Source organism: Somniosus microcephalus, chromosome 3 (assembly GCF_052327205.1).
Source record: "Somniosus microcephalus isolate GS21.2 chromosome 3, FLI_Smic_1.0, whole genome shotgun sequence".
Lineage (NCBI taxonomy): Eukaryota > Metazoa > Chordata > Chondrichthyes > Squaliformes > Somniosidae > Somniosus > Somniosus microcephalus.
In genome coordinates, this window is record NC_140989.1 from 27910039 (window position 1) to 27923688 (window position 13650).

Genomic DNA, 13650 nt, shown 5'->3' on the forward strand with positions numbered 1-13650 from the left:
TGTTTTCCTTTTCTTTTTCTTTCCCCACAAAATCTTCTCCTCTCACCTGATCTGATAATACTGCATACCCAAAAAGGAGCAGTTTGATTATAGCTCTACTTATGATTCAACTGGTTAAGGCAGCGAGTAGCTGAGTCCTACAGACTTGACAGGTCCCAGGTTCAATCCCTGGTTTGTGCTGACGTGGGAGGGAGTAAGGATGTTAGAATAGGTCTCAGTACTCGTGGGTTAGGGAAGATTAAAAAATAGCCAGAGTTCCTGCCGTTGGTTGCTATACAAGGCGTATCCCTACTGGAGGTGCACGAGTGGATATTGGGGAGGACAGGATCTGGATCAGCTGCAATGCTCCACACAATCAAATGCCACATAGGCTCACACATGCAGAATGGCTACTCGAACAATGTACTGGAAGGAGACTGGTGCCCCTAGTAATGTACACCCCAGCAAAAGATCCAAAAAAAAGGTGGTAAAACTTATGGTTATACATTTCCCTGAATCACATCATGTAAGCTTTAGATTTATAGAATTAGGAACATGAGTAGACCATTCAGCCCCTCAAGCCTGTTCCATCATTTAATTAGATCATGGCTCATCTGTATCTTAACTCCATCTACCTGCCTAGGTTCCATATTCCTTAATACCCTTGCATAACAAAAATCTATCAGTCTCAGTTTTGAAATTTTCAATTGACCCAGCCTCAACAGCTTTTTAGGGAGAGAGTTCTAAATTTCCACTACCCTTTGTGTGAAGAAATACTTCCTGACATCATCCCTGAATGGCCTAGCTCTAATTTTAAGATTATGACCCTTGTTCTGGATGCCCCCCCCCCCCCACGACGAGAGGAAATAGTTTCTCTTATCTACCTAAGAAATCCTTTAATCATCTTAAACACCTCAATCAGATCATCCCTTAATAGAAACATAGAAGATAGGAGCAGGAGTAGGCCATTCGGCCCTTCGAGCCTGCTCCGCCATTCAACGAGATCATGGCTGATCATCCAAACCCTAGCACCCGGTCCCTACACCGACAGCCATCCCACCCAAGCCCTATCCCCGTAACCCCACGTATTTAATCCCCCCTAACACTAAGGGTCAATTTTTATCATGGCCAATCAACCTAACCCGCACATCTTTGGACTGTGGGAGGAAACCGGAGCACCCGGAGAAAACCCACGCAAACACGGGGAGAATGTGCAAACTCCACACAGACAGTCACCCGAGGCTGGATTTGAACCCGGGTCCCTAGCGCTGTGAGGCAACAGTGCTAACCACTATGCCACCGTGCTGCCCATCTTCTATACTCTAGGGAATACAAGCCTACTTTATGCAACCTGTCCTTATAATCTAACCCTTTTAGCCCCGGTATCATTCTGGTGAATTTACACCCCCTCCAAGGCCAGTATATCCTTCCTGAGGTGCGGTGCCCAGAACTGAATTCAGTACTCCAGATGTGGTCTAATCAGAGCTTTATCTAACACATTAGAAATGTATTCTGGCTACCAAGCACTTGTTTGTCAGAAGTACTTGATGAATTCAGATGTAATGGGGAAGCATTAAAACTTGATTATTTCCTTCTTAATTAGAAGTAAAGAGCCTCAGAAAAATAAATGGTTACACTAATCATAGAAGTCACAGACATAAATATGTAGTGGTACCGCAAATGATCAAAACAAAACAAGAGTTTGGCAAGAATCATCTTTTGGCCAATTCATTCATTGGAGGTCATCTTATTTTCTCACAAAAACAAATCTAACATATTTAACCACAGCTTACTTTGTACCACACTCAGACCAAAGAAGTGACCATCCCTGATCTTCAGCATATCACAAACTTGATTGTAGAGATCCTGCCCCGTAGCTTTTACCTACAAATAAACATATATGTCAGAACAACTGAGTGGTTAAGATCTGAAATGTACTGCCTGAAAGGGTGGTGGGGGCAGATTTAATCACGGCTTTCAAAAGGGAGTTGGATAGGTATTTGAAGGAAAGAAATTTGCAAGGCTACGGGGAAAGGGTGGGGGAGCGGGACTAGCTGAAGAGCTCTTGCAGAGAGCCGACACGGGCCGAATGGCCTTTTTCCGTGCTGTAACCATTCTATGATTTTATGAAGCAACCTAGTCAGTCTGCTTCCAGCTCAGAGTAACACTATACTGGAAGGTACTCACAGTGACTGAAGAAACTTAACAAAGCAGTGTAATTACTCAACAATTTGAAAAACACAATAATTGCCGCATTCAGAGGTGATGACAATGTGGAATTAGTAATGCACACTGCCAATCATCACTAAAGCTGCATGACTGCTCGATTACCAAAGTTTAGAAGCTACTAGAAGTCTGTTTTTGGATCAATGGGAGCAAGAGTTACCATCCAAATCGAAGTGACCACCAGGGTCTCCGTTTTCGGGGTGGTGTGGTTGCATTAGTTAAATTTGCTCAATATTTTTCTTGTATGAGATCAACCTTGGTGAAATAAGTGTAATATTTTATTTCTAAAAGGACAGCAATTTTGGAAATTATTCTGCATAATGGGGAGGAGGAAGAGGAGAGGATGAGTCTTGTTTTTTGTTTGAATTGTTCTTTAGTAATTACTGACCAACAGACAAGTGCTGGCGTCAGATTAGCTGCTGAAAGTCCTTTATGAAAAATCCGCACCCACACTCTTTAAGTGTCTTCAGACTTACAGATGTCTGTGTCAACTGCAGGATTTCATTGGCAGCCTCTACCCTTAAAGGCACAGCTCTTCGGCGGATAGATAGCATCAGAACATAAGAAATAGGAGCAGGAGTAGATGATACGGCCCCTCGAGGCTGCTCTGCCATTCAACAAGAGCATGGCTGAAATTTTACATCAACTCCACTTTCCCGCTTTATCCCCATATTCCTTGATCCTCTTATTGCCCAAAAATCTATTGATCTGTTTTGAATATTCTCAATGACTGAGCACCCACAGCCCTCTAGAGTAGAGAATTCCAAAGATTCACTTAGATAGCATGTTTTCAGCCAAATGTGGAGTCCCTGAGGTACCTTAAGTGACAAAGTTCTTGAATCAGAGCGATTGCTGGTTCTACTGCAGAGAGTTAGTCATTTTAACTGTTGGGGAGGGTTTAAACTAAAATGGCAGGGGGTTGGGAACCTGTGCAGGGAGACAGAGGAAAGGGAAGCAAGGATAGAAACAAAGGACAGGAAGGTGAAAGCAAAAGTGGAAGGCAGAGAAATCAAGGGTGTAAATCAAACAGGGCCACAGTAAACAATAATTCTAAAAGGACTAAGAGTGTTAAAAAAATCAAGCCTGAAGGCTTTGTGTCTTAATGTGAGGAGCAATCATAATAAGGTGGATGAATTAGCTGCGCAAATAGATGTAAACGGATATGATATAATTGGAATTACGGAGACATGGCTCCAGGGTGACCAAGGCTGGGAATTCAACATCCAGGGCTATTCAATATTCAGGAAGGACAGGAAAAAAGGAAAAGGAGATGGGGTAGCATTGCTGGTTAAAGAAAAGATTAACACAATAGTAAGGAAGGATATTAGCTCTGGTGATGTGGAATCTGTATGGGCAGAGCTGAGAAATACCATGGGGCAGAAAACGTTAGTGGGAGTTGTATACAGACCCCCAAACAGTAATGCTGAGGTTGGGGATGAATTTAAATGGAAAATTAGAGACCCGTGCAATAAGGGCACAGCAGTTATCATGGGTGACTTTAATCTACATATAGATTGGGCTAACCAAGTTAGTAACAATACTGTGGAGGAGGAATTCCTAGAGTGTATACGGGATGGTTTCCTGGACCAATATGTCGAGGAACCAACTAGAGATCAGGCCGTGGCTAACAAGGGAAATTAGGGATACCATAAGATCCAAGGAGAGGACAGGTCTTCCTGTCAAATGTATGAAGGGAGATTCCCTTCTCTGATTGGCTCCCCATGGCCCACGTGATCCCAGGGACGCTGCGAACCGCCTGCACCTCTGGGTTACGTGGGCCCTGCACACCGGCAGTTTGGAGAGGCCCAGCAGTGGAACTGTGTGCCTCCCGGGAGCCCTCAGGTAAGGGCGCAGATTTTTCCAGATCGCAGCCCTCCGCCTGCAGGAGGCCTGCGATCGGAATATCTGGGCCAGTGTGTTAAACGTGCAATAAGTAACATAACCATGTCTGTGAGCTGACTTACATTACATTAAAACAGTGACTGCACTTCAAAAGTACTTCATTGACTATAAAGCACTTTGGGACACCCAAAGGTCATGAAAGGTGCTATATAAATGCTAGTGTTTCTTTCTTCACACCATGAAAAGAGATGTTCCAAGACTACTGCAGAGTTCCTAAACAATCAGGTTGAAAATATATGAATGAGCAATATCGATGTTTTAACTCATTAATATGTACCCAAAGCAAGAAGATATGAGATTTTAAGGAACTTTGAACATACATCTTCTGCCAACACTCTGGAGCAGAGAGAAAAACTGGATGTGAACCCATCAAAGACTGACGAGAAAGGCTCGCTTTAAGTATAAATCCATGACGGTAGCAAACTTGTGAGGAGGACCCTTCCTAGACATAAAAATCCTGCAAATGTTGAAAATTTTAATAAATACGCAGCATCTGAACAGAAATTTTTTTTTTTTTTTTTTACAGGTAGACCCCACTAGTCAGAGTTAATGTTGATCCATCTTTTCAGATGCTGGTGGACATTTTCTGCTTTTCAGCTGTTTCTAGAATTCTGCTTCTTTCAAACATGTGAAATAGCATTATTCCATAACCTGATGATATCTACTGGAATCACAATCACCAATCCACCATCAAGAATATAGCAAGAGTTCTACTGCAATAGAATGCATCCGGGAGCGACGCAATGTTGCAGAAAACAAGGACGGCATAGATCCGTACAGTCAAAGAAACTCATTTCAAAAAGATTGGTTATGATTGTGATTAGCTGGCATCATTAACTATATAAAGGAAGCAATTCCATTTAATTTTCTTTTAAAAACATTTAACTATTTTTTGCTTCAGCCTTCTTTTTAGCACAGGGCTGAGATTTCCAGAAGAACCCTCAAACTCTTATGCTCAGCGTGTAACTGTGACCTTAAATTTTCCAGAGAAATCCTCCATTAGAAGGTTAATACAAAGAAAAAACTGGGACAGTAGTTTCAGTGTCAACTTTGAGGTTTTGGCTTCATTGCACTCACTGTACTTCAGAAATAATTCATTGTGTGAAGCACTTTGACATGCTGTTTCAACATGATATGAACACATGTATTTATTTATTTATGGTGATTATGGGTAAAGGTGAAAAGATATTCAGATGTATTTTTTATTGATGTGTGCGACAAAGTTCTGCCTCAAGCTGTAAAGTCTCCATGAAAAATCTAGAGCATTATTCAGATCTTCCTTTAAAAATGCTCAGCGCTTGGGATGCCAGGAAGAAGGAAAGAAAGAAATGCTTGCATTTATTTAGTGCCTTTCACGACCTCAGGACATCCCAAAGCGCTTTACAGCCAATGAAGTACTTTTGAAGTGTGTTGTGTATGTACCTTTAAGGGAATAACTGGTCTTAGACTGCAGTACCGGCAGTGACCACCCCTATATAAAAGGCCCTAGCAGGCTTCTGTATTTCAGTCTGACGTTGCCTCCTGTTCAGTAAAGTACCTGTTAAACTGTTCTCCCGAAGTCCGTGTATTATTAAGGTGCGGACTTTACAGTGGCGACGAGTAAGTTCGAACTCACCTGCAGTGTGGCATCATCTCACGGGGATCTTGCCCTGAGAGGAGGGTTCTGGAAGGTCGTAGTCTGAGCAACGGGCGTCGACCGAGGGCAACCGCCCAAAGAATTCATCGGTGTTCGGAGAATTGCGGGAGAGACTGTGGAGAGCTGTGCTTGGCTCCCCAGTTAAGGTGTTCCAGCAAATCGTGCTGGTGTTGGGGAAACACTGTGTGTATGTAGATAAACCTGTATAATCCCCTTTTAACTGCTGTATTCCCCTCCCCCCGCAAGACAGTTGCAAGCTGAGAGGAATAAGGCATGTTCAGACTTGCCTGCTGCTGCGAGAAGGAAAACCAATCAGGTTCCAGCAGGTGACCAATCCGTGAGTCATCACAGGTTCGCGGGCTGTACGAATTCAGTACTGTATTGTGAGAGTTGGAGTAAAGACCTATTTCTTGTAGCTCGCTGTGTTGCCTATTTCTTTACGCGGGAGACTGTAGTCTCCCACACTGGTAGCAGGTAGCGCGCTGACCCTTCCGGACTGCGGCGGGCTCAAGCTCGATCGAGCAGCTCTACAAAACGGGCCGTGCAGCGTCGCCGGGAAAAGAAAACAAGAGAGAGGGTGGAGCGCACAGGGCGCAGTCGGTGCTCAAGAACAGGGCAGCGGAGAGAAACTAAATGGGGGGAAGGAAAGCGAGACGCGCCGAAGCTGCGGGTCGCCGCCATTACCCCGTAGGACGCTAGAACAGGCTTTCAGCGTGGCAGTATCCTACGAAGCAGCAGCACGGGGAGCTGCGGAAATACAACAGAAACCACAAGAATACAGCGCTAACAAAATGGCGTATGGAGCAGAAAAGTGCTATCGCTGCGGCAGAACAACCCATGAGCAGAAGGACCTGGGTGTGAGCAGTGAGGTGAGGCGAGGCGGAGCTTAAAACCGGCAGCGACCCGAGGCTCACCAATTCAACAGCAGAGGAGAGAGGTAAAAAGTAATCCAAGTGTGACGTCACCAGGAAGCAGGTAAGTGATTGGTTGGATAGGTTGGTGAGTATTTCTTTCTTCTTTTCATTACAAGCTTAAATTCTGCGGGTTTTTTCCAGGGTCTCTGTGCTGTAGTGGGGACAGTAGGTAAACCATTTAACTGGTGTAATTAGAGGGATTGATTTAATTTAAATCCAATTAATTAAAGGGGATACTAGCATCTATAATTGGGTAGAGGGTGTCCATAACTAACAATAAAAAATTTAATTAATAACATAGAATGGAGCAGGTGATGTGTTACTGTTGCGAGATGTGGGAGCCGGTAGACCCCATTGAGGCTCACGGTGATTACATCTGTGACAAGTGTCTGCTGCTACAGGATCTCCAGCTCCGTGTTGATGAGCTGGAGTCTGAGCTTCAGACACTGCGACACATCAGGGAGGGGGAGAAGTACCTGGACTCTGTGTATCAGAAGGTGGTCACACCTATGAAGTTAATTAATTCAGATGTAGCCCATGGTCAGGGACAGGACGGTGTGACTATGAGCGAGGCAGGTACGGGGATCCAGGAGGTAGTGTTGGAGGAGCCGCAGCCCTTGCTCTTGTCCAACAGGTTCGAGGTTCTTACTCCCTGTGGGGACGGGAGCAGGGGCTGCAGGGAGGATGAGCAACCTGGCCACAGCACCGTGGAACGGGGGGCCATTCAAGAGGGGGGAGTAAATAGAAATGTTGTAGTGGTAGGGGATAGTATTATTAGGGGGATAGATAGAGTTCTCTGCAGCCAAGAGCGAGAGTCCCGTAGGCTGTGTTGCCTACCCGGTGCCAGGGTTAAGGACATCTCCTCTGGGCTGGAAAGAAACTTGCAGTGGGAGGGGGTGGATCCAGTCGTCGTGGTCCATGTTGGTACAAATGACATAGATAGGACTAGGAAGCCGGTTTTGTTAAAGGAGTATGAGCAGCTCGGGGTAAAATTAAAAAACAGAACCTCAAGGGTAATAATCTCTGGATTATTACCTGAGCCACGAGCGAATTTGGCTAGGACAAATAAAATAAGAGAGTTAAATGCGTGGCTCAAAGACTGGTGTGGGAGAAATGGGTTTTGCTTCCTGGGACACTGGCACCAGTACTGGGGCAGGAGAGAGCTGTTCCGTTGGGACGGGCTTCACTTGGCCAGTGCTGGGACTAGAGTCCTGGCGGATCATATAACTAGGGCTGTAGAGAGGGCTTTAAACTAACTAGTGGGGGGGAGGTTCCTAGAGAGCAAATAATAAAAATGACAACAGAGAAGGTCATAGACTTAGGTAGCAGTGGGGAAATTAAAAACCAGAGCGTGTCAGGAAGGGGCAGAAGGTATGGAGTAAAAGGTAAAGTAATAAAAAGGGCAAAAGCAGGAACTATGTGTCACAAAACACATTTGAAAGTTCTCTATCTGAATGCACGTAGCATTCGTAACAAAATAGACGAGTTAATGGCACAAATAGCTACATATGGGTATGATCTTGTGGCCATTACAGAAACATGGCTGCAGGGTGACAATGCCTGGGAATTAAACATACCAGGTTATTTAACGATCAGGAAGGACAGGCAGGAAGGAAGGGGAGGTGGAGTGGCTATGTTAATAAAGGAAGGAATCACTGTAATACAGAGAAATGATATTGGGTCAAAAGATCAGGATAATGAAACAGTTTGGGTGGAGATAAGGAATAATAAGGGGAATAAAACACTAGTGGGCGTAGTCTATAGGCCGCCGAGCAGTTGCAACTCGGTTGGACGGAGTATCAATCAGGAAATAGTTGAGGCTTGTAATAAGGGAACATCTATAATTATGGGGGATTTTAACTATCATATTAATTGGACAAATCAAATTGGGCAGGGCTGCCTTGAGGATGAGTTCATTGAGTGTATTAGGGATGGGTTTCTTGAGCAGTATGTAACTGAACCGACCAGGGGGCAAGCAACCTTAGATCTGGTCCTGTGTAACGAGACAGGATTAATTAAAAATGTCCTAGTAAAGGATCCCCTTGGAATGAGTGACCATAACATGGTTGAATTCCATATTCAATTAGAGGGTGAGGAGGTTGGATCTCAAACAAGCGTGCTAAGCTTGAATAAAGGAGACTATGAAGGTATGAGAGCGGAATTGAGTGAAGTGGATTGGGAAAATAGATTAAAGGGTAAGACGATACATGATCAGTGGTGTACATTTAAGGAGTTATTTTACAACTTCCAAAAAATATATATTCCACTGAGAAGAAAAGGGTGTAAAGGAAAAGACAGCCATCCGTGGCTAAGCAAAGAAATTAAGGATAGTATTCGACTAAAAGCAAGGGCATATAAGGTAGCCAAATCTAGTGGGAGGATAGAGGATTGGGAAAACTTTAAAAGACAGCAAAAAATAACAAAAAGATTGATTAAGAAAGGGAAGATAGATTATGAAGGTAAATTAGCAAAAAATATAAAAACAGATAGTAAGAGTTTTTATAGTTATATAAAAAGAAAAAGGGTGGCTAAAGTAAATGTTGGTCCCTTAGAGGATGAGACCGAGAAATTAATGGTGGGAAATATGGAGATGGCAAAAACACTGAATGAATATTTTGTATCAGTCTTTACAGTAGAGGACACTAAGAATATCCCAACACTGGACAAGCAGGGGGCTATAGGGGGGGAGGAGATAAACACGATCAAAATCACTAAAGAAGTGGTACTCGGTAAAATAATGGGACTCAAGGTGGATAAATCACCTGGACCTGATGGCTTACATCCTAGGGTCTTGAGGGAAGTGGCGGTAGGGATTGTGGATGCATTGGTAATAATCTTCCAAAACTCCCTGGACTCAGCAAAGGTCCCGGCAGACTGGAAAACTGCTAATGTAACACCCTTATTTAAAAAGGGCAGTAGACAGAAGGCTGGAAACTATAGACCGGTTAGCCTAACATCTGTGGTAGGTAAAATTTTGGAGTCCATTATTAAGGAGACAGTAACAGGACATTTGGATAAACATAATTTAATAAGACAAAGTCAGCATGGTTTTATGAAGGGGAAGTCATGTTTGACAAATTTGCTGGAGTTCTTTGAGGAAGTAACATATTGGGTGGATAAAGGTGAACCAGTGGACGTAGTGTATTTAGACTTCCAAAAGGCATTTGACAAGGTGCCACACAAAAGATTATTGCTTAAGATAAAAACTCACGGGATTGGGGGTAATATTCTGGCATGGATAGAGGATTGGCTATCTAACAGAAGGCAGAGATTTGGGATAAATGGTTCATTCTCAGACTGGCAATCAGTAACCAGTGGTGTTCCGCAGGGGTCAGTGCTGGGTCCCCAACTCTTTACAATCTATATTAACGATTTGGAGGAGGGGACCGAGTGTAACATATCAAAGTTTGCAGATGATACTAAGATGGGAGGGAAAGTAGTGAGTGAGGAGGACATAAAAAACCTGCAAAGGGACATAGACAGGCTAAGTAAGTGGGCAGAGATTTGGCAGATGGAATACAATACTGGAAAGTGTGAGGTTATGCACTTTGGCAGGAAAAATCGTAGAGCAAGTTATTATCTTAATGGCAAGAAACTGGAAAGTACTGAAGTACAAAGGGATCTGGGGGTCCTGGTGCACGAAACTCAAAAGGTTAGTATGCAGGTGCAGCAAGTGATTAAGAAGGCAATGGAATGTTGGCTTTCATTGCTAGGGGGATAGAATATAAAAATAGGGAGGTATTGCTTCAGTTGTACAAGGTATTGGTGAGACCGCACCTGGAATACTGCATACAGTTTTGGTGTCCATACTAAAGAAAAGACATACTTGCTCTCGAGTCAGTACAAAGAAGGTTCACTCGGTTAATCCCGGGGATGAGGGGATGGACATATGAGGAGAGGTGGAGTAGATTGGGACTTTACTCATTGGAGTTCAGAAGAATGAGAGGCGATCTTATTGAAACATATAAGATTGTGAAGGGGTTGGATCGGGTGGATGCGGGGAGGATGTTCCCGATGATGGGTGGAACTAGAACTAGGGGGCATAGTCTTAGAATAAGGGGCTGCTCTTTCAAAACTGAGATGAGGAGGAACTACTTCACTCAGAGGGTGGTAGGTCCATGGAATATGCTGCCCCAAAAAGCTGTCGAAGCTACATCATTACATAAATTTAAAACAGAAATAGACAGTTTCCTAGAAGAAAAGGGAATTAAGGGTTACGGGGAGCGGGCAGGAATTTGGACATGAGTCTAGGTTCGGATCGGTCATGGCCCTGTGGGTAGCGGAGCGGGCCCGGGGCCGTGTAGCCTGATCCTGCTCCTGTTTCGTGTGTCTAATTCTGTTAGATTCAGGAGATAGTCCTGTGATAGTGGATTGGCGATTAGGATCAGATCAGCCATGATCTTATTGAATGGCGGAGCAGGCTCGAGGGGCCGATTGGCCTACTCCTGCTCCTATTTCTTATGTTCTTATGTTCTTATGGTTTAAAGACAAAATATGCAGGCAATGCGGAAAAATGGGACATGTAGCAAGAGTCTGCAGGTCGGGAAAGAAAACCAACACAACAAGAACTACTAAGGAACAGTACAGGAAAGTAAAGAAACTGACAGACAGTAGTTCAGAAGATCAGGAGAGTGATAAGGACTCCGGGAGCAGGAGACTAAGTTGTTTAAAGTTACACAACGTGATCGCAAAGGAAGATCACCGAACCATCATAATCATAATAATCATAATCAACTTTATTGTCATTGTTAGTGCACAAGTGCAGTACAACGAAATGTAGGCTTGCGGCTCCCGAGAGTGTACATTTAGATTAAGACATTTAAACATTCAACATACATTTGGCTTGTAATACATTAACATAAACATAACCATAACCATAATAAAGTGCATTGGCAGATGTGCAGGCTTTAGAGTTTATTTGTGGAGTTCAGTAGGATGACAGCCCTGGGAAAGAAGCTGTTCCTAAATCTGGTCGTACGGGTGCGAATGCATCTTTAGCGTCTCCCAGATGGCAGGAGGGCGAACAGACTGTGGCTGGGGTGGGTAGGGTCTTTGATGATGGTCCGTGACCTCCGTTAACAACGTTTCTGGTATATGTGCTCTATGGTCGGTAGCCGGGTGCCGGTAATGCGTTGGGCAGTTTTGACTACCCGCTGCAGGGCTTTCCGGTCATAGTAGCTACAGCTGCCATACCATACTGTGATACAGTTCGTCAGGATGCTCTCTATTGTGCAGCGGTAAAAGTTAGAGAGGATCAGGGGTGACAGGTTACATCCCTTCAGCCTCCTTAGGAAATATAGGCGCTGCTGGGCCTTCTTCACCAGAGAGGAGGTATTGAGGGACCAGGAGAGGTCTTCCGCGATGTGGACTCCGAGGAACTTAAAGCTGTCCACCCTTTCCACCACAGCCCCATTGATGTGGATGGGGGTGTGACTTCCGCCTTTAGACTTCCTGAAGTCCACAATGATTTCTTTGGTTTTCTTGATGTTAAGGGCCAGGTTGTTATTGGCGCACCACTTCACGAGATGCTGGACCTCCTCCCTGTAGGCTGACTCATCGTTGTTGGTGATCTGGCCTACTACCGTGGTATCATCCGCAAACTTGATGATGGTGTTGGAACCATGAACAACCACACAGTCGTGGGTGAAGAGGGAGTAGAGGAGGGGGCTCAGCACACATCCTTGTGGGGCCCCCGTGTTCAGGGTCAGGGGGGGGTGTGGTTACCTAATTTGACAGACTGGGGTCTGTTTGTTAGGAAGTCCAGGGTCCAGTTGCAGAGGGAAGTGTTCAGGCCAAGAGTGTGGAGTTTGGTGGCCAGCTTGTTGGGGACGATAGTGTTGAATGCTGAGCTGTAGTCTATGAACAGCATTCTGATGTAGGTCTCTTTACCATCTAAGTGGTTCAGTGCAGAGTGTAGAGCAGTTGTGCTTGCATCCTCCATTGATCTGTTTGCACGATAGGCAAACTGGTGTTGGTCAAGAGAGGCGGGAACACTGGCTTTGATGTGAGCCAGGACCAGTCTCTCGAAACACTTCATTATGATGGGTGTGAGTGCGACAGGTCGATAGTCGTTCAGGCACGTCACAGCCGTTTGTTTTGGCACAAGAATAATGGTAGCGGTCTTGAAGCATGTAGGGACTACTGCCTGGGCCAATGACAGATTGAAGATGGCGGTGAAGACATCAGCCAGCTGATCAGTCACCCTCATGATAGCAGGGTCCCCAGTAAAGATGGAATTGGACACAGGATCAGCCCTAACTGTCATGAATCGACGAGACTATGAGCGGCTATTCTCACACATACCCTTAAAGGACATGTCCATTGTATTGAAGACATACACGGGGCAAAAGGTCTACCCCAGAGGAAAAATAAGGGTGCCAGTTGAATATAACGGAAAGGAAACACAGAAACTATACATGTATATACTACGAGATGGAGGACCACCATTATTGGGATGTGAATGGATCTGAAAAATACAATTGGATTGGCATTCCATTCTGGCACTAACTGTGACTGACAAGAAGGATGATGACGTCGCACCTGGACGTCTGTCACAAATTCTTTCTGACGCGGAAGAGGTGTTCCAACAAGGACTTGGGACTCTAAAAGGAGTAAAGGCAACCATAAAGATTGAGGATAACGCAACCCCAAAATTTTTCAAGGCCAGACCGGTGTCATACGCGATCCGCCCAGCCGTTGAAGCTGAACTGGAGAGTCTGGAGCGTTCGGGGTGCTGTCTAAGGTGGACTGGAGTGAGTGGGCCACACCCATTGTTCCTGTAATGAAGAAAGCATTGAGCAGCACGCCTGGAGAGCCAAGGAAGTTTCGCATCTGTGGGGACTTCAAGGTGACTGTGAACCCAGTCCTGCACACAGTACAGTATCCACTTCCGCGGATAGAAGATATTTTCGCCTCACTATCTGGAGGGAAACGTTTACAAAGATTGATCTGGCTCAAGCGTATCTACAAATGGAGGTGAAAGAAGCATCTAGG

At 44.7% G+C, this 13650-nt stretch overlaps 1 protein-coding gene across 3 annotated transcripts in view; it reads right to left on the reverse strand.

Moving 5' to 3' along the window:
- LOC147120928 (FERM domain-containing protein 6) overlaps positions 1–13650 on the reverse strand; it is a 108076-nt gene that overhangs the window by 43297 nt on the left and 51129 nt on the right. For all 3 annotated transcript variants that reach the window (XM_085979735.1, XM_085979722.1, XM_085979729.1), the window contains exon 3: positions 1773–1863. In XM_085979735.1, the coding sequence (XP_085835861.1) occupies positions 1773–1863 (91 nt within the window). The remainder of the gene's footprint in view (positions 1–1772; positions 1864–13650) is intronic.